The sequence below is a fragment of the Mus musculus genome, chromosome 5 (genome assembly GCF_000001635.26).
Source record: "Mus musculus strain C57BL/6J chromosome 5, GRCm38.p6 C57BL/6J".
NCBI lineage: Eukaryota > Metazoa > Chordata > Mammalia > Rodentia > Muridae > Mus > Mus musculus.
Window position 1 is genome coordinate 115,141,706 of NC_000071.6, and position 24,861 is coordinate 115,166,566.

At 49.9% G+C, this 24,861-nt stretch overlaps 1 protein-coding gene and 1 long non-coding RNA gene across 2 annotated transcripts; one reads left to right on the forward strand and one right to left on the reverse strand.

Moving 5' to 3' along the window:
* Nucleotides 1-1,275: 1,275 nt before the first annotated feature.
* On the reverse strand, nt 1,276-16,471 carry Mlec (malectin). The gene is made up of 5 exons (NM_175403.3): nt 16,098-16,471; nt 9,111-9,289; nt 8,503-8,679; nt 8,364-8,421; nt 1,276-6,439 (listed from the first exon to the last, which is right to left on the reverse strand). The coding sequence occupies exons 1-5, from the start codon at nt 16,327-16,329 to the stop codon at nt 6,210-6,212; spliced, it is 876 nt and encodes a 291-aa protein (NP_780612.2). The 5' UTR covers nt 16,330-16,471; the 3' UTR covers nt 1,276-6,209.
* Nucleotides 16,472-17,793: 1,322 nt separating this feature from the next.
* Nucleotides 17,794-23,750, forward strand: Gm35465. Its single transcript, XR_387598.3, has 2 exons — nt 17,794-19,148; nt 23,471-23,750. It is a non-coding gene; the product is annotated as a predicted gene, 35465 (long non-coding RNA).
* The last annotated feature ends 1,111 nt before the right edge of the window (nt 23,751-24,861 follow it).

A 24,861-nucleotide genomic window follows, 5' to 3' on the forward strand; every position in this document is an offset into this window, starting at 1 on the left:
GTGAGTTCCAGGCCAACCAGGTGACTCAGTGAGACCCTGATACTAAAGTAGATGAATAAACCAAGAATCCAGTTTGTTGAGGTTTTTTCTTGCTATGTGGCCATAGGAAAACATGGTGACATCTGTAAAGTGCTTGGCTTTGTGACCAGCCCATTTCAAAGGTTCACTTGAGGATAGCTAGAGTTAGTCTAGCTGGAGGAAGTGTTTGGATACCAATGGCAGAAAAGACCGGCTTTAAGTCATGGCTTGACTATTTACTAACCAGCCCGAGGCAAATAACTGATATCTTGAGCTTCTTGTACCACAGCTTTAAAACAGGGTTGATACATTTTAAGGAGGGGGGAAAAATTCCTTCTTGCATTCTGGACTCCCACCTGCCACGGAAGGGGAAGGCAAGAGAAATATTATTATTATTATTATTATTTGGTTTTTCGAGACAGGGTTTCTGTATAGCCCCGGCTGTCCTGGAATTCACTTTGTAGACCAGGCTGGCCTCGAACTCAGAAATCTGCCTGCCTCTGCCTCCCAAGTGCTGGGATTAAAGGCATGCGCCACCACGCCCGGCAAGAGAAATATTCTATGGCTTCGCTTGCAGGTCGCCTCTCAGTAGAGGGTACAGGACACAAAGACATAGCTGGAGGCCTGGTGTGCCTCTGAACAGAGTCAAGGCTGGGCATTCCAATCAGATCCAAATAACACAGACTTGATTATTCCTGGAGTGCTGGCTGAAGTGGTCAGGCCAAGACTGGGGAGGAAGTGTGTACCCGTTTGTGACTGGACATCAGGTGACAACCATTCCTGTGGGAACGCTGGTTCTCTCCTTCCCCTTAGCTTGGTAGCAAGGACCTTTACTCGCTGAGCCATCTTGCCAGCCCCAAGAGAGACAAGAATGTCATGTCATTAGTCCTCCATGGCCTCTCTTCCCTCCCCTTCTCCTACATTGGTGTCTACTATTATTGTGGGGTGGGGAGGGGACACATTTACTTATCTGTTGGGGAGGGGAGGTACCACAGCATGTGTTAGCGCTTTCTCTCTTTCTCTCTCCACACTCTGGGGGTCAACCTCAGGCTTTGATCAGTTTTGGTAGCAGCTGAGCGACCTCCCTGGTCTTTCTTAGTGGTGGGGGTTGGGAGTCCAGACTGACAGTTTAACTGAGTACTTAATTGGATGTGGTCTTCAATTCCTGATCCTCCCAACCGTTGGAATGACAAGTGAGTGCCACTGCAGCCAGCTCACCATCTCTCTCTCTGAGTTCAATTCACTCTCAACACGGAGTATCACTGCAAATTGTTTATTAAAACACAAAGCAATGGACAGTGAAAAACATCCTGATTTTTTACTTTTTGGTGGGAGTGGGGTGGGGCATGAAAGGGGTATAGATGGATGGAGACAGCCCAGAAGGAACAACAGCTCTACCTACTCCTGCTGCTGCCCTGGCCAGCCAGGTTCAAGGTCCCTCCTACACCTTGCCACACTGCTGTAAATGCACGGTGTGGCCTTGCAGGGAAAGATGGGAAAGCTAAGAGCTACAGAGGCTAAGAACTTGATGCCTGTCCTCCAGGACTGGATCCCACAAGCAGCCAAGTTCAATACTGAGGGACAGGGCTGGTTTCCTCACAAGCCAGGCTGGGCCAACAGTGGTTGAAGAGGCTGCCCTGAGCTTAGACTGGACAGCCATTCTATCCCGGGGGAACTTTGTGAAAAAGCAGTGTTCCTCAGCGCCGACAAAGAAACTAATCCAGGGTCAAATTTCTTTTCATTCCCTGGATCATGGCACACCAGGAAAGAGAAGAGCCAAGAATGTCTCTTTTCCTAGTTTTGCCACGACATCTCTCCTTGCCAAGTCTCCCCTCCCACCTGGCACCTCAACTGTTTCCTGACAGTTGTCCTCTGAAAGGACGGAAAGCACACTTCGGTTTGTTGTTGTTTTTCCTCATACTGAAATAAAGCACTAAGCTCAAAATAGAGGTGAGGATGGAGTTCTGCTTCTCCCGATGCTATGTGCTCCCATCACACATGACTGCCTGGATGCGAGCATGCCAAGGCCTCCTCTGCCAACTTCCGCAGGCACTACTGTCTCCCTGGCTGCCAGCACAATCCTGGCCCCTTGCTTTTACACTCCGAGAGAAGCCCATCCCAAGAGATGCACTCTGTTCTTTTCCTGCCAATCCGATCAGTCCCCAGATCTGCTCTTATCAAGACAATCTGGCCACCTAGGACAACGACGCAAAAGCAGCCCGAGAAAGACAGAGTGGATCGGCAGCAGCCATCTGCATCCAGAGTAAGCGGCCTCCCTGGGCAACTGACCATCAGTGCCATGTCAATCGTCTATCCTTGCCCCTCTCCCGTGTCAGGGAAGCCCAACACAGATAGTTTTAGATAAACCTGGAAGATAAAGCTGCCCTGAGCTCTCTGGTGTAAGCAGTAAGGCTTCTTCGCAATTTTCTTAGCACTCTTTGATCCATAATTACATCTTCCCTATAAGAGAGGCCACGCTCTTCTGCAATCTCTGAGCAGATCCTGCGTGTCTGCGGTTTGTCGGTGTAGCCTCCATCAGTCTTACCTGAAGAGTCACCTTCTTCAGAGGCCACAGCAGGAGGCCTAAAGTCACCTCCCTAGTTCTGCCTTTTTAACAGCAGGAGCATCAGTTAGTCTCTTGTTTGAGAATGCTCACATGCTCTGCTAGGTCTTTATAGAGTCACGGAGAAGAGTCACATGTGGTGGCCACAATGCCATTAAGGTTCCTCAAGGCAAGAAGACACTTGTATTATGTCAGAGTAGGCCAGCAAGGAGGGGGGTGGATAGGGAAACAGCCCACAGTGGACCATCAGACCCCTGCCCAGACCTGGATCTAGAGGGGACGCCCACCTGACTCAGAGCAGGAGAAAAAAAGGCACTGTGCTGCCGGGGTGGGTTGGTCCCCAGTTCCCAGGGAGGAGAGAGAACCTGCTGACTCCCCGCTGACTCCTCCCTGGACTCGAAAGCTGAGCAGTCTCTAAGAGAGAGGGCCCTGTGCGCGAAGAGAAGGGAGTACTGTGGCTGTTTCTCAGCTCCTTAGCTAAGACTCTAGATCAGGGCCAGGCCCTTCCCAGGAAAGGCAGGAATGAGACAAGAAGGAGAAATTCCTTAAAACAGAAGCTTCTCAACAAAATGAAAGTCAAACCAGAGTTGTAACCTGCTCCCAGGCACACAGTGCGGCTCAGCTCTGCCCACTCACCGAGGTGAGGCGTGTGGGACCCTGGGATCTCCCACTCAGCAGGAGAAAAGGTCACACACTTCATCAACAGGCAGCGCCTCTCACACGATGGGCATCTGAAGGCTGCCTTTCAAAGGGCCAGATCTGTGGGTGTCCAGTGAGCAAGCCCTCCTCAGGACTGCAGACTTTCCAAACAATAGATTTAATGGTTTCGGGACATGAATCCCACAAATCGTTTCTTGGCACAATGTTTAAGAGAGTTTGAATACGACCTAAAGCAATGCAGTCAGAGGCCAGCTGGCCCCTGACTGACCTAAACCACACTGGACCTGCAGACTCAACCCAGCTGTCCTTGCTTGCTCCTCTGCTCTGCTCTTGTACCTTTCTCTCTAGTGGCTGGATCAGTGTGCTCTAACATCCTGGGTCAGAGTATAGCTCAAACAGAAAACCCGGGCCTCTCCTGGCCCACTCCCTGACTTGCACCACCCACAGCTCCCAATCCCAGGCAACTCCTTGTTCTAGCTCAAAACACAGCGGGGAACAAACAGTGCAAAAAGCAACACGAACAATGGAGTGATTCTTGACATACACAATACAAAAATAAAAATAAAGCGTGCCCCACCCAGCCCCTTTAACCCAAACCTCAAGTACCTACATCATCTTAGAGGGAGGGGAAAGCTTTCAAGTTCAACGTCAAACAGCTCATTAGCTGGGCAGGCTTGGCTTAGGGAATCCATCCCAGCCTCCGCCACACTCCTTCCCTTCTGCTTCCTCTTCCCTTTTAGTTTTTATTAGCTACAGAAAGATGTTCCTTCCGCTCAGATACAACTAGAGAGGAAAGCACCCGTCCCTATCCCTCCGGGAAGGGGTGGGCTTGGAAACAGAGGCAGAAGCCGAGCCACTTGGCTTACAGTACCATTAGGAAATGGCCCAGGAGTCAGGGTTTCCTTCTGAGAAGGACTCTGAGTCACCAAAGGGGTGAGCTGGGTGAGAAAGCAGGACCCCTCCTTCCTCAGAGACCCAGGCAGACAAGGTGACACGGAGGCAGCTACTCTCCCTCACCTTGTTTAATGTGCTGACAGTGGCCCATAGCTTTGTAAATAGGGATGGACCGGGAACCAGAAGCCAGATTAGTCAGGACATCTGTTGCCCTAGGCAGGCAGTTCCCGAGACCAGGGTAGTAAGTACCTCAGCGTCCTGTAGAAGCAGGACCTTTGCAAGTGCAACTTCAGGCCACAGCCATGCAGCTGCCACCTCAGTACCCTAGGGCTAGCCTAAGTCACAGAGAACACAGAAGACAGTTCTCAAATGACCAAGTGCTGGCCTGGAGTCACCATTAGGAGCCAGTCAAGACATGGCCCCAGAGCTACTTACTTGTCGCACAGCTCAGATATCTGATAAGGCAAACTTAAAATTCAAACACATTCAGAAATAAGGGCCTGGCCTGAGACTCACACGGCTCCAACTCAAGCTGAAGCAAAGCCTGCTGCTTCTGACATAGAAAATCCCTTTTATTGCAGCTGGGCTGTCCCTCACTGTGTCTTAACTGACACACAGATGAAGGTGACCAAAAGGAAGATGGGGGACATGGAAACTTCATCCCCTACAGAGGTGTTTACTGGGAATCTGAGACAGACACTTTGATGCTAAAGTTAGACATTCAGAGCCTCCAGAACTACAGCTGACTAGGAGTCTTTGAGTCCCACGTATTTGGATGGAACTTAACTGCTACTTGGATAGGGGAGGGGAGGGCAGTAGAGCCTACTATTATCATCAATGAGAAACACAGCTGGGCTGCTGCAGCCAGTCTCAGTTCTTTGGGGTGACTCTAGGCATAAGCCTAAACTAGCTGAAAGAGGACAGAAGACACAGGGACAGATGGACATCAGATTCTGGACATTCTAAACAGTGGTCAGTCACTTAGCAGGGCTCAAGTCTCTGAGGTTGCTAACATAAGCCTTTTCTAATCCAAAGACCAGAAGAGACTTTTAAGGTCAAGTGTTCTGTTGCTGCAGGCTGGAAAGCATCCCTGTCCCTGGCAGCAAGACCCTATGGAGGGGCCAGTAAGAGTTGCTGGCTCAGGAATTCAGGGAGGGAGGTACCAACAAGGTGAGGTGGTGGAGGGTCAGACACCCCAGCAGAGACCACTCCAATCTCCTGTCTCCTGCCCAGTTTTGACAATAACTTAGCTCTATGGTTAAGAAGTGAGAAATTTCAAATGAACCAGATTAAGAGAAAAATCAAGAAGAAATCAAGTCCTCAACAGGCACTAAAATCAAAACAATTTGTTGTAGTAACAAGCTGTTGGTGATTTGAGGACCTGACATACACTAGTCGTCTTGGATACCAGACAGTCCTCTAACTGGCACACATCAGGATGAGAGATGACAATGAAGATACATCAACAGATTAACCCAGACGACAGGCTTCCCAGGAAGGAAGCGCTGACTTTCTCTTCCACGCCTTTGTCTTTACCGTCCCACTTATCTACCTCCACACACACACTTGGAATACCATGACTGCTGAAATCACATCTGGACAGAAACTCAGAACACACCCAACTCCAGTGCGGTCTTTCCAGGTTATGTGACATTTTCCTGCTGTTTGTTAATGTCTAACCTAAAAAAACCAAGGAAGTGTGACTGCTCTGAGTTCAGAGTCCTTCCTACTAGGTATATAATGAGGATCCTCGGAGAGGAAGGATCCTCTCCCTAAGTACCCCAGAGAAAGAGAGCTGGGGTGGGGCCAGCTAGGCAGAGCAGGACTGAGCACTCTGCAACCTGTGTTGGTGGGGTGACCCCACTCTCTCTGCTTTTCTTATCTCTTTCCGTGTGTGTGTGAGCACATGTGTGTCTGTGTTTGTGTGTGTGTGTGTGTGTGTGTGTGTGTGTGTGTGTGTGTGCGCTGTTTGATTTGTTTTCTCTTTTCCTAAACACTGTGAAGATTACAGAAACCAAAGTGTCTGGTTTCTCGCACACTCCCTCCACCCTGCTGAGGATGGCCATTTGTCCTCTCACAAGCGGCAGAGGCAGAAGAGGGTTGGAATGAACACTCCGAAGGCCACCAGGATAGGGAACATGAGGCTGCTGTTGTCCGAGGCATAGGGGTTAGGCGTGCGGGGGCCTGACTGCACCCTGTTCTTGTTGGTCTGTCTTTTGAGATTAGACCCCTCATCATATTCCTCCTCCTCCTCCTCCTCTTCTTTCTTTTCCAATCCTGGATGAGGCTGCAGCTTTGGTACATCTAATAGAAAAAAAGAAAAACCCTTTAAGTACACTAAGACCCAGAGCATTTACATGAGAACATTCAGAGCCGTAAATGGGCCACACTAGAGAGACCTCTGTCATCTAACCAGGTCCACAGGGAGGGGTAGAAATGATCTCTAACCTAAACAGCAGGACACAGGAACAGTAGTCAGATTCAGGTTTTACCTAAAAAGCAATACAGGGCCTTCCCCAAAGGAAGGTTCTCTCTCCTTCCTGACTCACTTCTTCAAAGCTCCCAGAGGCCCACAATAGGCAGGGACAGTGATCTGACAGTTAAAACTTATTTCAAAGTCTTCGTCTTCCTTCTGATCCAGATACTGAAGGCTGCCCTACCAGGCTCTGGTTCCCAGCCTCACCACACCTCTGTCCTAACTCCTAAGGAACCCAAGTAGAGCCTGGTGTACAGTGTCACCTTCCTAGAAGATCCATGTCAGCACTGGGCGGGAGGGAAGGTGTTAGGACAAGAGGACGGGCAGAAGGTATGGCCCCACGCTTGAGAGCACTGGCTGCTCTTCCTCTTGGAAGACCTCGGCTCGGTCCCCAGCACCGAGCTGGTGGCTTACAGCCACCATGGCATAACCGCACTTCCAGTTTCTCTTCTGAGTTCTGAGAATACTACACATGTGGTGAATACACAACCCACACACACTAACACACTTGCACAAGTACACGCATACAGACAAAATACTTATACACATAAAATAAGTCTAAAAAAATTAAAGATATGACTTTCCATGTATTCAAGACAAGATGGGAAACAGCACAGAGAGAAGATGGAGGAGAAAACCCAGTAGGATACCAAGTTTTCCCTGCAAAAATCAGCTGGGAGGCTGCAGCAGAGCAATCTAAACCCTGAGCAAGAGATGACCAAGGCTGAACTCCAAGGTCAAGGAGCCACCTGTTATCTCAGGTACTGGAGCTGCACCTAACCAAACCCACAGGGACTCTTTTTTTTTTTTTTTTTTTTTTTTTTAAAGATTTATTTATTTATTATATGTAAGTACACTGTAGCTGTCTTCAGACACTCCAGAAGAGGGCGCCAGATCTTGTTAGGGATGGTTGTGAGCCACCATGTGGTTGCTGGGAATTGAACTCAGGACCTTCAGAAGAACAGTCGGGTGCTCTTATCTGTTGAGCCATCTCACCAGCCCCCCCACAGGGACTCTTATTTTTGTCTTTTTCTCCAAAGGACTAGAGCCCAAACCACAAATGGAACTTAAGACATATTTCAGGTAATTCTAGTACATTTACTGTGCATGCATGTGTGCGTATGTGTGTGCCCATGCATGCACACAAGCCATGGTGGAGGTCAGAGGACAAGTTGTGGGATCAGTTCTCTGTCTATCATGTGGTTCCTGGGATCATATTCAGGTCATCGGTCTTAGCAGCAGAGGTGACTTTCCTGCCAGTCCTCAGGTAATTCTAACTGAGTGAGATAACGGGGAAGGAACCCCAAAAGGGGTCATCACTAATCCCAACTCATAGAGCAGTTTCCACTTTGTCCCAGAGGCAGGGTGTAGGGGTGCACACCTTTACTGCCTGCACTAGGGAGACTGAGGCAGGAGAATCTCTGTGAGTAAAGGACAACAGCTTGGTCTACACAGTGAGTTCCAGGACAGCCAGGACTAGAGAGACTCGATCTCAAGAGGAAAAAAAAAAGATTTTGCCAAAGACTGACTGCTGATTAAACAGTAACAGGCAGGGATGAACACAGACCTGACTTTAACCCTTTGTGGCCAGAACCATGTGATACTTTGTCCTTGTATGTTTGACTGGGAGTTCCCTATGATGTGGCTTTAAATATTTCCCAAACAATGACCAGCTGTATTATCTATCGCAAGCACTCCGCAAGCATACCCTGCAGCACAAGTCACGGAGCAGAAGGTAAAATTCCAACTCACCGTCTACTGTCCCAGCCAGGATGTAGAGTGCACAGACTTTGGGATTGTCATAGTACCCCTAGAAAAGGGAAGGCACAGTCAGGCCACAGGCAGCACATCTTCTCCTCCCTCCCACAGGAGGAGGCCCAGCCGCCGTTACCTTGACAAACTCGATGTATAGCTTCCCTGTGAAGGTGGACACCTCCCCCCGCACACTCAGCTTCCCCTTCCTGATGCTCATCGGGATGATTTCATCATGGGCCGTGCTGTGCCCGACACGGTCAAAGATGTCCAAGTCCTTCACCACCACATGGCCATTCAACCGGACATCAAACACCTTCCCAGAGTAAAAGACAAGACACTGTTAACACCACCAGCTTCAGACCCCTCAAGACATCAGACATGTACCTGCTCGGGCTTCATAACTTAAATTATGACTCTGGACATACTCCAAGGTGACTGTAGTCCTCCACCAGAGCCAACACAGCCATGGCCCTTGGCTGCCAAGGTTTCATGCTGGCCTTACAGGGAGAAAGCAGACAGACTGAACCAGGGACGCCAACGCAGGGGACAAGCTGCTGAGAGTCTGGGAAGGAAGTGAGCAGGAGGTTCCTAAAAGGACCCAAGACAGGTACAGCCAATGGGCAGGGGGAGGACGCTTCTCCAGGGTGGGAGGATCCTCATGGTTTCTACGATGGCTTCAGAGTACTGAACTGTTCAAAAGCAGCAGTGTGCTACTGGCCAAACAGGAACCTCAACACCCCTCACCTTCTGCTGAGACTGTGCAAAGTAGACCTCAGCAAACTTCAACACCAGCACATAGTCGCCCTCCTCCTTGACGGGTACTTCGTAGCCAAAGGTCTCTTCATTGTACCGCTCTGTCTGATATAGGATCTGGTCCTCCGGGGTGGAGCGCAGGATCGGCAGTTTCATGCCATAGTCCGAGGCTAAGGAAAATACAAAGAGAAGGCACATCAGAGGCAGGATGAGGAAGAGTGGAGACCCGGTAGAGGCATTGCCAGGGCAACACTCTAGTAACTCTCCCAGCAGAAGGGGCCACTCCCTCTGCATCTGGTTCTAAAGAGTTCACACAGAGACAAGAATCAGATAGCTGCTGACATGGAAGAGAAACATCAAAGAAACCAAACAGGAATCACGTCAGCAGAACTTTAAATTTAGTTCCTGGGCATGCTGGGAAAGGGTGGGAACGAGCGTAAAGGGAATGAGGTGCTGCAGAGATCATCAAGGAGAGCCTCAGGGAAAACCTCCTGAGACCAGGGACCAACCAGCAACTCTCCTCAGTTGTAATGGGTTTTCGGTCTAAAGCAACCAGGCTATCTGTCAGGGAAGCCGCTTACTCTTACGTTTACTACATTACTCACAACAAAGAATAAACTAGCTGGAGTTTTTGTTGTTTTTCAAAAATTTTATTGAAAAAAGTTCCCAAGCTGGCAAAGAAAAACAGGCTCGTAAAAGAGGGGACGGTGTTCTGCAACTTCCTCCAGCTGCAACTATCTTACATGACTGAGTTCACCTCCGCTGCCCTTTCCACCACCGCCTCGCTCGATTAAACCAACCAGAGAAATGTTCTACCCAGGTTCCGCTCAGTAGCCACTCGGTGCAGCTCCTACTGACACAAGATTAAAGCACTGCACAGTGGTGGGGCCAGCGTGAGGAGCACAGCACCCTGCGTAAGAGTCCACCTTCAGAAGACCGACCAGCTTAAGAGCCGCCTCCCTCGTTTCTAGGACTGACACCAAGGATAAAGGAAGGACTGGAGAGGTGGCTCAGTGGTTAAGAGCACCCTCTGCTCTTCCAGACGTCCTGAGTTCAATTCCCAGCAACCGTATGATGGCTCACAGCTATTTGTAATGAGATCTAATGCCCTCTTCTGGTGTATCTGACAGCTACAGTGTACTCACATACGTAAAATAAATAAATCTTAAAAACAAACAAACAAAAAAAAAAAACAGAGAAATCCTCTACAGCCCCCAGTCTTCTTGGTAACGAGCTGTAAATGTGCTCCCCCCCCCCCCCAAAAAAAAAACCAAACAAACACTAAACTCCGGTCTTCCCAAACATATACCACCCTCCAGTCCCAGGCCATGAGTACTCATGCGTCCTGACAAGAATGTTGGGCTCTCTTTAGCACACACACAATGAGGCTTATCAACATTCCATAAAATCTCCCCTTCCCCCAACTGCTTTCTCAACTCCAACTGAAGATTTTAAGCCTACCTTCCCCCTGAAGATACCTGACACCTGGATCCTTTGACAGACGGGCAGATCAGCCAGGACCACACCACCCTGAACATGTCTGAGCTCATCTGACTCACTCCTAAGAACATAGCCCAAGAGCTCTGTCCTCCAAATCACCATCATTTCAAAGAAAAGGACCCGACAAAAGGTGAAAGATGAGCTAAAAGTTCCAGTGGCTAAGGTCAAGCCCTTAGAAAAATAAACATAACTGTTAACAGTTCCTGTAAGTGACATTAGCCTTGTGATCAGTTGCACAGGGGAGACAATGGGGCAGGAAACTCACTGTAGTTTTGTCTTCAGACTCTCCTCCCTGTATCTCCTCAGGAAATCAAAGACACATGGCTTCCAAAGGATGTGGGGCTAACACACTCTCGATCCTTCCCAAACTCAAAGGCTGCTCAGGACACACACACCTATGCAACCTGAAAGGCTATTTCTCCTCCAGCTGAGTGCTAAGAATTTCCTTCTCCCAGGAGGGCAGAGAGACGCTTGCAAATCTGGAACATCAGCTAGCTGTCGGTTATTGTTCGAGCCACAGAAAATGTTGTGCGTGTGTGGACTCCACCCCCATCCCCTCACTGAAAAGAAAACTTGAGAAACCAGAAGCAGTGTTGCCTGCAGCAGCCTCAGCCCCACAGTTCAGAAAACTGCCAAGTGAGCGAGACTTAAACAATCTGGGATTCACTTTTAAGCCCAAGTGGCTGTCCTAAGAGACCTGCCACAAAGTCCCAGGAGACAGAGTTGCAAAAACAGGATTTTTCTTCCCTTACTAGCCTTTACACACCAACAGCTAAGCAGGTTTCTTTAACATAGAATGAGTGGACAGTCAGCACACTGCTGAAGCCGGCACAGCACAGCTCACTTAACCAGAAGGAAGGAGGCCACAGGGCCTACATTTTATCTGCTCCTAGGGCAGCCAGGCTCACTGGAAAATTCAACCCAGCTCGGAGTAAGACAGGCCTGGATTCGAATCCTGACCCTATCATCTACTAAGTGATGCTGAACTAACTAGTTGTTTCTTTTAGGTCCATTTCCTCAACTGCAGTATGAGGTCATCACCCATCCACAGAACTGCAGAGGCGGTGAGCCACCTGGAAAAATCTTAGCAGATTGTCCCACATGGAGACAGACAAAAGATAAACATGTAGAAATGCCCACTGGGCAGACACAGGCAGTAAAGAAAATACCTCTGCTCTGGGAGTTAGAAACGGGGTAGCTGCGCCAGCAACAGCAGGCAGGCAGGGCAGAGTGCTAGGAGCTACAAGTCAGCCTGCACTGCAGAGCTAGCTTCAGGCAAGCAGGGCTGCACAGTGAGTTCCTGTCCACATACATACATACATACATACATACGAAAGCAGATCGAAAGGAGGCAAAGGAAATGAATTGGAAAGCTGTAGCTGAAATGAAAGTCTGGAACCAGCAGGAACACATGGGCAGGACCCACTATAGAGTGCCAAGTACACCTGTGACCCCAGCACTCAGGAGGCTGAGGTAGGAGGGTGCCACAAATTCAAGGCCAGTCTGGAGTAGAATGAAGCCTGCTTAAAAACAAATAAATGAATTGCTTCCTCTAGGCCCTCTGACCACTAGATTTTTTTTTTTCTCAATCATTTTGTTTGTTTGTTTTCGAGTCAGGGTTTCTCTGTGTAGCCCTGGCTGTCCTCGAACTCAGAGATCCGCCTGCCCCTGCCTCCCAAGTGCTGGGATTAAAGGCGTGTGCCACCGCTGTCCGGCTTCTCAATCATCTTTTTCAAGAGAGGTTAGTTTCTAATAAATTATAATGAACAATGGGGTCAAGGAACCTATGACCTAAATCATCTACCTGTACATTTCCAGTACTTAGGGCTCTCAGAAGCGTTGCCACTAATAGGAAACAACACAGAAACAGAACTCTACACAAACCTCCAGGCCATAAGCAAACCATGGCTCTCCCAACCCCCTTTTCCCTCACTCTCTCTACAAGGCTCTTAGCTCCTCAAGGCTAAATTCTTCCTTAGCCAAATGGCAGCCCCCAATGGGGTCCACTTTAGGGTTAAACAGTAAGTCACTTGACCGGCTCAGGTCTCCAGACAACATCTCTCCCCTCTGGACACACACTCTGACCTACTTTTAATTTCATGTAAAAGGCCATCAAGCAGGGAAGAAAAAAAAAAAAAAAAAAAAAAGACAGCACTCTACCCTGCTCTGGACAGCAGTCCTGTTGGAGGCTCCTAACATATGACAGTGTGACTGTCACGAAGGAAGACAAGGCTCAGGGCAGTAAGCAAGGCCCTCAAGCCATAAATTCTAGAGTGAATCTCCTTAGGAAAAGAAGGAGTGTCCCCCAAAACCAAGCCAAGTCCTCTGTGACCCTGACATACAACATATAGAATGGCAGGGTCTAGTCACCACAGGTCACCAAGTCAAGAACCTGGAAAGCCAGACCTGGGCCAAGCCTGTAATCCCAGCACTTGGGAGGTGAAGGCAGGATAATCAAGAGTTTAAGGTTATCCCAAAGCTACATGCTAAGTTTGGGGCTAACCTGGACAACCTGAAACCTTGTCTCAAAACAAACCAGCCAAGAGCAAAGCCACACCCCCCAGAACTCATGCTGGGCCACAGCACTTTCCACAGCAGTACATCTGTCTGTTGAACCGAGGCACACAGATATAAAATGCCTTTTCCAGGCTGTGACCATTAGTGATCCCAAGGCAGAAACAAGTCAATACACATGTTATCAAGTGCTGTTAGAAGCATAAGCCACTGGGTACCCAGGCCACTCAGTTACAAGAATGCTGAACTTACAAAGAAGGCAGAGAAATGGCAGGCAAGTTCAGAATCAGGCCAAACCCTTAGAAAATGTCCTCAGCACACGTGCTGCAAACAGTATCCCAGCCATGTGGGAAAAGAAATGAAGCACTGCCCTCCTGCAATCAGCATAAATAGCTGCATGAGACAAGGGTCTCCAAATAAGGGGCACACCCTGATCCCGAGAAGGCAAGGCAGCCTGAACAGCTGCTCTTCCCTGGGCAGGGCCGATGCCTCAGAACAGAACAAACTAGAAAGCTGACTGCTCAGTGGACGCTTAAACGTATCTGGGGCCCAGACCCAATGCCAGGGAGCTGCCTAGGGACTTAGTAAGTACTAACACTCGCCGGTCCACGCCACAGCACTATACCCAACTTTTCTTTCTATCCATGCCTTCGTGCCGGCCACACCCAGACAAGCAGACAGTCTGGGGCAGGGGACCTTCGGTTCTACTTCCCCCCAAATGCTATCGTCCAAAATCAGATTCCACGATGAAAGAGTCTGGCAGGTCTCACACACTGTGTATTTGCTACAATTACCCAGCCCAACCCCAACCCCTGACACACACACACACACACACACACACACACACACACACACATGAGTGTTCTGGCCCCCAGGAAACTACAATCCAAGGACGAGAGAGCCTAGCTGGCTACTGACCAGGCCAAAACTAAACCACCTGCACCAGCAACCTAAAAGCAGAGTATCAGAATAAGAGGAATACCAGAGGACTAAAGATGGCAGTCCTAGTTTCATCCTCTGTACCGGGGACCTAACAGGAGGACAATGGAACCAGTGTATAGCTGGATATCTGAATGAAGAAACCAGCTGTACACTGCCCTCACCACCATTATCTCAAGAGGCAAAGTCCACCAACTGTGCGGTTTCCTCAGGAGCTCCTTCCTCTCTGCCCACAAGCATGAAGAAAGAGGAACACCAGCAACAGAGGCAGTAACGACCTGCTGTTACAAAGTCTGGCTTTGGCTGCCACGACCTGGAGCCCTGACTCAGCGGAATCCAGGTTCCTGGGACCTGCATGCCAGGTCTAAATGAATTCCAGGACACAGAACTTCAGAGAACAGCCCCATGTGCCAAGACCCTTACATGTATAAAAGCAAAGAATTCTGGTTTCTTTTGTGAAACAAGCTCTCATAATGTAGCCCTGGATTGCTGGCTGACCTGGATCTCCCTAGATAAACCAGACTGGCTTTCATCAATCAGGGATCCTCCTGCCTCTGCCTTGATGGTACTGAGATTATAGGTGTGTGCCACAACATCCAGATAAGACACACACAATATAACTATCTCGACACAGAAACTGGGAGAAACTAAGTTGAAACCTTCAGTAAAGTTAAAAGAACCACACACAAACACTGAAAAAAGAGATTTCCTGTTGTCTGCAAAGGCAGCCTCTGCGCCCAGCATACAGCATCAATCTTCCAGAACATGAAACAAGAAAAACCTTTTCAAAAAACCTTTTCAAACAGTTTTGTGTAGTGTTCTGCCTGCATGTATGTCTCTCTGTGCACACGTGTGCCTGTGACTGTGGATGTCAGAAAGCCGCACTGGATCCCTGGGAAATGGAGTTATGGACAATCCTGAGCTATCATCTGGATGCTGGGAATCAAACGGGTTCTCTGAGAGAACAATCTGCACTCTTAACCACCGAGCCAGCTCTTCAGTCCCCGACTTTCCTTCTAAACCTGTTTTTCAATCCTACTTATGGAAGAATCTAGAGCGGTTTTCTCCAAAGAATGAATTGGGGGGGGGGGGGGTAAGGTAACCTATAACAGAAGTGCCTAGGGCAGAGACCCGAGTCCCAGCTAGTTAAGTTAAAAAAAAAAAAAAAAGTTTGTCTACTGTGTCTAGAGACTGCCCAGGAACCTGTATTTTTAACCATCTGTTCTCAAAAATTCTCATTTGGCCGTTGTGAACCTGTATTTTTAACCATCTGCCCTCAAAATTCTCATTTGGCCGTTGTGAACTGTGAAACTCTGTAAAACCCACTTTCCCCCTAAGCTGGGATCAAACGTCTTACGATCACCCGGGGGTCACACTCAAACCTTACACAGGTTGACCTCATAGGCAGGATGGGCTGCGATATACCGACACCCGTCGGGTGGCTTTGACTTTTAAGCATACAAATTCCAAAGGAGGGGAGGGGAGGGGTGCCACAGTCAAACTTTCCCGTACTATTCCCCCTTCGAAGACTCCCTGCCGTTCTGGCGAAGAATCAAGCCTCAGTCCCGGGCTTGGAAGGGGCACGGAAAACGGCGGGTGATCTGTAGGGTGGGCAAAGCATCTCCTGGAAACCGTCGCGATGGATGGCAGAGCAGCGGAGTCGATGACCTCCAACCTGCGAGGCCTCCAGGCGCCAGGCAAAAGGCCACCCTTGCCTTTTACATTCCCAGCTTGGGTGGGATGAGGGGCTGGGGCAAGGTAAAATGAGAAAGGGTCTAAATATAAACTTCTCGCCAACTCTATGCCTCGATGGCTCTTGGAAGCTTCCAGTCAGGGCTAGGCCCTGGGTCCTGGCCAGGTCCCTGGAGGGTGGGGGGTTGGGGGGCTGGGGGTAGGTTCACTGCAGAGAGAAACTTCGTTCCAAGGCTGTGGTCTCCCGGCTGGAGAGGAAGGGGTTCGAGGCCCGCAGCTGCGCCCTGCTCCCAGGCTGCGGACCCCCCCAGGCTCGGCCGGAGGGGCTCTCACCTCGGCCCACCCGGCCTTCCAGAGGGTCCTTGCGGAAGTGGATCCCGTGCACGTCCACATGCGCCTCGCCGCCTGCGTTCACTGCCCAGATGACGCTCTCCGGCAGTCCGGCCCCGGCGGCGCCGACCACGCCGAGCCCCGGACCCCGGAGCTTCGGTCCCAGCAGCAGCAGCAACAGAAGCAGCCGGAGAAGCGCCACAGCGGTTCCCTCGGCTCCCCGGGGCCTCAGCATGGCGGCCACCACGGCGGGGGCAGCCCCTGCCGACCCTCGTCCTCGGCCGGCCGCCCCCAACTCAGGAGAACAGCGCAGCGGACCGTTCTGCCTCGGCAACCCGGGACATGTCGCTCTCAGGGCCTCCTCCTCCTCCTCCTCCACCTCCTCGGCCTTGGGGCGCCGCCTCCCACCTCGGGAGCAACCTACCCCGACGCCCAGCCCTCAGCCCGGAGCGCCTCAGCCAATCAGAGGGAGGCCCTCATGAATTACCCACCACCCCGCCGAGAGCGGCCGCGCCATTGGCTGGTGCGTCCGGGGAGGGGAGTGGCCGCGCCTAGGCTCCGGCCCAACCACGGGGCACGAGAAGGAGCGCGCGCCCAGGGAGGGAGTTCGGTTGAAGCGGCGGTTCCATGCGGAAGTGGCGGGTGCAGCGCCCAGGCCGCCCCGGAATCCCACAGTCGACTGGGAAAGGTGGCCTGGGCCGGGGAAGGTTTAGAGAAGGGCGCACTGACACGTCGCCAACACTTCCGGTGCTCTAGAGCTGGGGACCGAGTCAGCTCAGAAGGGGGCGTTGCCGCCTTTTCCATCCCTCCTCCTTCAACTCAGAAAGCAAGAGCCCAGGCTCTTGCAAGCCGAGCGATGGTTTGTCCCCGGGTGGAGCATCGGGGCCCGTCTCTCCCTTGGATGCCATGTGAACAGGTGGCGGGACACGCGAGTCCCGCGAGGATACGGTCCCCACCGTCACCCCTTAGCAGGCGCTTGGTGTGTGGTAGCGTCCAGGAGGCCGTCCAATCAGAATGCTCCAACGCAGCGGAAACGCGTGGCTGTTAGGGGGAGGGGGCTCCAGGGTGCCTGCGTCTCCATGGCGACGGTCCCTGGCGGGCCTGGAAACCTAAGTGGAGCTAGGGGCTTCCTCCTCCTCCTCCTGCTGGGGACCACTGGCACGACCCGAGCTCCCTGCTTTGGCATTTCACACAGCGCTCTTCTGCGTTATTGTCCATGCCCTTGGGTATCTGCCTCAACTCCCATTTTTCCGACCCAGCCAAGCGGGGGAAGTGGAATCATTTGTTCCATAAGTACTTATCCTGTCCATACAGATAATGCGGACAAAACATGGAAAGCCCGGTTGAATTTGATTTTTGAGGTTCAGAAAAAGGAACATAAAACAACTCTGGGCGCGCTGACGCCAGGTGACGCGTGCCTGTATTCTCAGAGGTTAAAGCAGGATGATTACCGGGAGTTTTAAAAGGCCAGCTTGAGCTCCAAGAGTGCGATCCTGTCTCTATAACAATAAATAGGAGGCTGGAAAGATGGCTCGGTGTCTAGAGCGCTAGCTGCTTTGGCAGAGAACATGGGTTTTTTTACCCCCAGTCCCCTTAAGGCTGCTAAGGATGTGGGGGCCCAAAGGCCAGGAGGTCGTGGCACATGCCTTTAATCCCAGCACTTGGGAGGCAGAGGCAGGCGGATTTCTGAGTTCGAGGCCAGCCTGGTCTACAAAGTGAGTTCCAGAACAGCCAGGGCTATACAGAGAAAAACTAAAAAAAAAAGAAGGGGTCGCGGTTTTCTGACCTTCATTGTGTGTCCGTGACACGTAGACATACAGGTATTAAAGCCCCTGCTTGGGACTGCCAAGATCCAGGTCAAAGTTTTCTCTAAATCCGCAAAACTCTCTCAGGACAGGTGACCTTCATAGAGTGACAGGAGCTACAGTCTGGGGCTGAGCCCGAGATGGGCTCCGTTCCCCTCTCAGTGGCTTCCCAGTTCTATCATCCATTAGAGCTTTGAGCCTTTGCTGACCCAAACACCATCCATCTACTCAGAAAATTCTCTCCCTAGCCCTGCACCTCTCTCCTCTGGGAAACCAGGGTTGAGCTGAGCACGGTTCCTTCCTACCCTGGAGGTGCATTCCCAGACTTTGACTCTGTCTCTTGCTAAGTTGTCCAGACTGGCCTCAAATTTGTGATCCTCCTGCCTCAGCTTTCCGAGTAGCTAAAACAGCAGGCTGGTGCTACCTTGCCCAGCGAAAACAATATGCTTGTTATGGAAAAATGCAGGTAACACGGAAGAGAACTTGGAAAAAAAAAAAGAAGAAGAAGCCATCCAAAAGCCAAGCTTAGGACTGTAGCCAAGACAGGGCCCTGACAGCAGGTTCTCCACAGCCATCCGTTCCCACACACTTGAATCTCATATCCACCTCAGAAAGCTAAAAAACAGGAAATGTTCCCCCCGTTTTATGGATGAGAAACTTAAAAAGTTGAAGATGGTGAAGTAACCTGTATAGAACCACACAACAGTATTCAGCTTCCAGCCCACGTATGCTGTGAGGCTGGCTACCTGTGAGTGAGGCCATATTTGATGCAAATGAACGGTGTCTCTTATGTTACCCGGGTAAAGGAATTCACCTCTCTGTGCCTCAGTTTCCCCCTCTCTGATACAAAATATTTGTACATATGTCCTAAGACTGTGTGACATAAAAGAGATAAATTTTAAGGGAAGAGAATTTTTAAAAAAAGCTTTTGGAAAAGTCATTTCTTTGTAAGCAGAAGGTAGGGGGGAGGCACATAGGTACACGCCACAGCTTGGCTGTAGAGGTCAGAGGACAACACTAGTTAATGAGTTTCATCATCACCTTGGGTCGTCAGGCTCAGCAGCAAGCGCTTGTACACCCTAGGCTGTCTTACTGCCTCTTCTTTTTGTTTTAGTTTTAGATGAAGCCAGGCCAGATGAACTCAGGAAGTCTGTAGCTGAGGACGGCAGTCAGTCCCTGTGCCTGCTGGGCTACCGTGCCAGCCCAAGAGCATTCTGGGACTGCGGAGCACATGACTAAATGTCAATAAGTAAGTCTTAAGTGTTTGGGGGGTCACCGAGACTTGGATTCAAAGGCTGATTCTACTTTTTAGAGCTATGTGGAACTTGGGGAGCCCTTTCTCCCCTCGGAGCCCACAGCTTCCTCATCTGATAGATGTAATTAGAATACCCACATGTAGGACTCTCAGAATCCCTTAGCAGAGGGCCTGGCTCATAGATGGTGTTTAGTACACAGTAGCTATTAATCATACAAGAAGAAGTAATTATAACATGTCATGCTGGCAATCTAATAGTAGTGAACACCCCAGGCTAACGAGTTAGGGAAAAACCCTTCTACCCCAGGGAGGGAAAAGCCAACAGGAACCTGAGTTCAAAAGTGGAAAAGCAGAAAGCAGCTGTTCCTGAGTCCCCAGAGGCAACTTCACCTTGACCCACAAACCCGAAAAGAGGCGTGTCTTCCGGTCGAGATAAGAATCCCAAGAACAAAGCATGCTATTAATTAAGCACAGTCTATTTTAAGTTAGTGGCATAATTTCCCGCCGAAGGAATAAGGAATGGCTCACAATAAAAGCTCAAGAAGGAAAACACAGAAGGCTGGGGGGGGGGGCGGCTTTGCCTCCTGCCTGGAGCCCTCTGATGCAGAGGTGGGTGGTCTGCTCCGCTCCCAAAGCCAAGTTTCTTCACCTAGGTTCTCTTCGAGCCAGAGGGATCAGAGCCACCCAGAGAGGCTGAGGACCTGCCCATGGCACCTCAGCTTCCAGTCAGTGGGAAACTACCTGGGTCTTCAGCAGCAGCAGAAAGGAGGCTGGGCTGGCCGGCCTCTGCTGCCCTGCAGAGGATAGAACTCACAGAAGAGGCTGATAGGCCAGTGTGACTAGGGATGGGAACTTGGGCAAGTGGCTTCCCACCATGCCTGGTTTTCCTCTTCTGAGAAGTTAATTATCTCTAAGCTCACCACAGACTTCTGATAACCGATTTTAACTGTGTTAACTGATAAGAATGCATTGGATTTTTTTTTTTTTTTTTTTTTTTAAAGAAAGGATCCTAATTCCAGCACTTGGGAGGCAGAGGCAGATGAATTTCTGAGTTCGAGGCCAGCCTGGTCTACAGAGTGAGTTCCAGGACAGCCAGGACTACACAGAGAAACCCTGTCTCGAAAAACAACAACAACAACAAAAAAAAAAAAAAAAAAAAGAAAGAAAGAAAGAAAGAAAGAAAGAAAAAAAGAAAGGGTCCCATGTATCCCAGGCTGAGCTCAACTTGTTCTGCAGTTGAGGGTGACTTTGAACTCCTGCCTTTCACCTCTGGAGTGCTGGAACTGCAGACACACTCCACCACTGTCAGTTTCCAGAGTGCTGGGGATAGAACCCAGGGCTTTGTGAGTGTGAAGAAAACACCTCAACCTACCTAGCTGGGTCTGTGCACCCAGCACAGAGGGCAAGCTTGCTTGCTTTTTTTTTTTTTTTTTTTGTACTTGGGGGCAGGGTCTTGCCTGTAGCCCAGGCTGGCCTGGAACCTGTGACCTCCTGTCTCACAGCCTCCTATATGCTGAGATCAGAGGAGTTTGCTGTCACCTGTCCCTGTACCACAGGACACTCCCGTTAGGAGAGCTTAAAGCTGTGGTGTGGGCTTCAGTCCTTCTAAGACAAGAGGGAGACCTTTAAGCCTAGCTCAAAGAAAATCTCAGGCAGAGAGAACTGTATGTGTAAAGGTTTTGAGCCACACTCTCTAAGCACCATGCACGGGCTCGCTCTTTCTTTTCTTTTCTTTTCTTTTCTTTTCTTTTCTTTTCTTTTTTTCTTTTTGAGGGTATCACTATAAAGCCTTGGCTGGCTTTGAACTCACAGAGATCTGCCTGCCTCTGCCTCCCTAATGGCCCTTCCTTCCTTCCTTCCTTCCTTCCTTCCTTCCTTCCTTCTATCTGTATGCATAACTGTAGGTACATCATGTTTGCCTGGTGCCTTCAGAAGTCAGAAGAGGGTGTTGGATCCCCTGCAACCGGGGTTACAGACGGTTATGAGCCCTTATGTGGGTGCCAGATAACCCAAGCCCTGGCCCTGTACCCAGGGCCTGTACAAGAGCAGTAAGTGCTCTTAACTGTGGAGTCATCTGTCCAGCCCCTAAAGGAGCTAGTTCCTTGTAACTGCCCACCCATAAACTGGGTATGGCTAATAATCACGAATGAGGCTAAAGGAAGGCCTATTAGTTCTCCTGGCATAGCTGTGACCAAAATGCCAGATGGAGTAACGCCAAGTAGAAAAGGTATAATATAGTCTGGCTCGTGGTGATGGGGGTTAGCCATGGTTGCTTAGCCCCACAAATTTTGGGACACCATCATAGTCTAGGGAACGTGGTGTGTTGACAAGCTTCCTCACCCTGTGGTGGAAGCAGGAAGCAGGGAAAAAGAATACAGAATGGACTATGCGCCCCCCCCGCCCCGCCCCCCGCCCTGAACTACTTTCTATTGCCCCGCCCCCAATTCCCATCACTTCCAGAAGAAGGGCTGCCAGCAGGCAGGACCAAGTGTTGTATATCCTGTGGGGAGCATTTTCTATTCCAACCCAAACTCAGAACCCGGTCCTCATTCTACAAGCGATAGTGGGCCGGAAGCAGGATCAGGTGACAGACACCTCCGCAAGGAGTGCGGGGACAGCGCGCGTGTGCAATCTGAACCTGCCAGGTACCTTGCAGGACCCTGAGGTCTGAACTATTTCCAGACATTTGAGCCAGAGCCCAGATTTGAGTGAAGATGAGTTCGTCACTGCCAACGGGAGGTTCCTGTGCGGGTGTTAATCCCACTGGGGCTGGAGAGATGGGTCAGTGGTGAAAAGTTCTCGAGGCTCTTGCAGGGAGTTTTGGTCCTCAGCACCCAGGACAGACAACTCCCAGACAACTCCCAACCCACTGTTTAACTCCAGCTCCAGGGGATCTGATGCCCTCTTCTGGCCCCTGTGGGCACAGCACTCACAACATGCCCAGACACCCACCCACACCCCCACGCATGCGTGCATGTACACACATACATATAATTTTTGGGGGGAGGGGGTGTTTCGAGACAGGGTTTCTCTGTATAGCCCTGGCTGTCCTGGAAATCACTCTGTAGACCAGGCTGGCCTCGAACTCAGAAATTCACCTGCCTCTACCTCCCAAGTGCTGGGATTAAAGGCGTGCGCCACAACTGCCCGGCTATAATTTTTAAAATTTAAAAGTCGGGGCTGCAGAGGGTGGTTAAGACCTACTCTTGCAAGGTCTTTGGGTTTGCTTCCCAGCATCCACAACCCTCTATTTTCAGTCCCAGGGGATCCAACACCATCTTCTGGCCTCTGACAGTGCCAAGCATGCACGTGCTACTCATATATGCACACGGGCAGGCAAAGATTCATACGCATAAAATAAAATCTTTTTAAAAAAATATTTATTTTTTTTAAAGATTCATTTATTTATTATATGTAAGTACACTGTAGCTGTCTTCAGACACTCCAGAAGAGGGAGCCAGATCTTGTTATGGATGGTTGTGAGCCACCATGTGGTTGCTGGGATTTGAACTCCTGACCTTCGGAAGAGCAGTCGGGTGCTCTTACTCACTGAGCCATCTCACCAGCCCTTATTTATTTATTATATGTAAGTACACTGTAGCTGTCTTCAGATACCCCAGAAGAGAGCATCAGATCTCATTATGGATGAGCCATCATGTGGTTGCTGGGATTTGAACTCACAACCTTCAGAAAAGCAGTCGGCACTCTTAAACACTGAGCCATCTCTCCAGCCCAAATAAAATCTTTTTAAAAGGATAATAAATCTTGGGGGCTGGAGAGGTGACTTGGCGGTTAAGAGCACTGACTGATCTTCCAAAGGTCCCGAGTTCAATTCCCAGCAACCACATGGTGACTCACAATCATCTGTAATGGGATCCAACGTGCTTTTCTGATGTGTCTGAAGACAGCTACAGTGTACTCATATAAATAAAATAAATCTTGAAGAAGGAGAAGGAGGAGGAGGAGGAGGAGGAGGAGGAGGAGGAGGAGGAGGAGGAGGAGGAGAAGAAGAAGAAGAAGAAGAAGAAGAAGAAGAAGAAGAAGAAGAAGAAGAAGAAGAAGAAGAAACCTTTCAAAGTGAATTTCATGACTGTCTTTCCATCCTTTTTTTAAAAAAAGGTTATTTATTTTATTTATATGAGTACACTATTGCTCTCTTTAGACACACCAGAAGAGAGCATAAGATCCCATTACAGATGGTTGTGAGCCACCATGTGGTTGCTGGGGATTTAACTCAGGACCTCTGGAAGAGCAGTCGATGCTCTTAACCACTGAGCCATCTCTCTAGCCCTTTCCCATCCTTTTTCCTGCAACAGGAAATCACACTGAGGCAAGAAGACTCTCCGGAGAAGGCAAACATAACAGGAGGTACAGCATTAATAGTGAACACTGTGACAGGGGCCACCGGGTGTACTTACAGGCACAATCCCAAGGGCGTCCTGTATACATCTTCCCCCAGTACCCACGGGATAAGCTTCAGAACTTGCCGCTCCCATCACAGAATTCATGAAACCTCAAGATCCCCGCAGAAAACGACAACAGTTGCCCACATAACCTACGGACTTTTCCTAAGAGTTTTCAGTTTTGTTGTTTGTTTGTTTGTTTGTTTTTTTCTTCTTCAGCTTTGTGTATGTGTCTCCGTGTTGGTTTGTGCTCATGAATTCAGTGTCTGTGGAGGCCAGCAGGGGGCACCAGATCTCGCGGAGCTGCAGTTACAGGCAGTTGCGAGCCGTTTTTGGAATTTGAACTCAGGTCTTTTAGAAGGACAGTACCGACTCTTAATTACTAAGCAAGCCATCTCTCCAGCTCCTACATCTTTGTTTTAGTTATATTTTTAACCTGTGGTGGTGGTGGTGGTGGTGGTGGTGGTGGTGGTGGTGGTGGTGGTGGTGTGTGTGTGTGTGTGATTATGTAGTTTAGGCTGCCCTCCAATTCACAACCCTCCCTCCCTTCTCCATTTCCTGAGTGCTGGAATTATAAGCGTGTGCCACTAGGCCCAGCTCTAAGGTGACACTTGGAGCTGTCCCAGAAGGGGTATTAGAGGAGTGCCCTGGGTAGCAAAAGGAGCCCTTGCCTAGGAAAATGCATCTTGGTTCTAGAAGTCATGGAATTCTGATCCTTAAAATATCCAGGTGGGTGGGAGGAGCCAAAATGCAAGGGCGGAGCTAAGATGCAAGGGAAGGGCTTAAAGTGCAAGGGAGGGGCTAAAGTACAAGGGCGGAGCTAAAACGCAAGGGAGGAGCCAAAATGCAAAGGAGGAGAGAAGATCCAAGGAGAAGCTACATTGCAAAGGCGGAGCTAAGATGCAAGGGCAGGGCTAAAGTGAAAGGACAGAGCTAAGATGTAAAAGTGGAGCTAAGTGGCAAGGGCATAGCTAAGATGCAAGGGAGGGGCCCCAGGCTTCAGAGAAGAGACCTACTCCCTGGCTTCTTGCCTAAGTACTCAAAAGTCCTTTCAGCAGGACCGGACTGTTTTCTCTAGTCCCTTTGTCACAGCTGCTGTGTTTATGATTTTAAGAGGCCACACACTAGGCATGGAGCTGTCCTAGCTCACTGTGTGCTCTGCTCTCTCCTTGGCCGGTTTCTGGAGGGCTCCCCCTGCCTGCTCAGGGAGCTGTCTACAGAGGCCCTTTCTCTTCAAATCGCCTCACAAAGCCATTACATTTCTGAAATGCACTGATCTGGAGTCCCTGGGCAGAGTTAAGCCA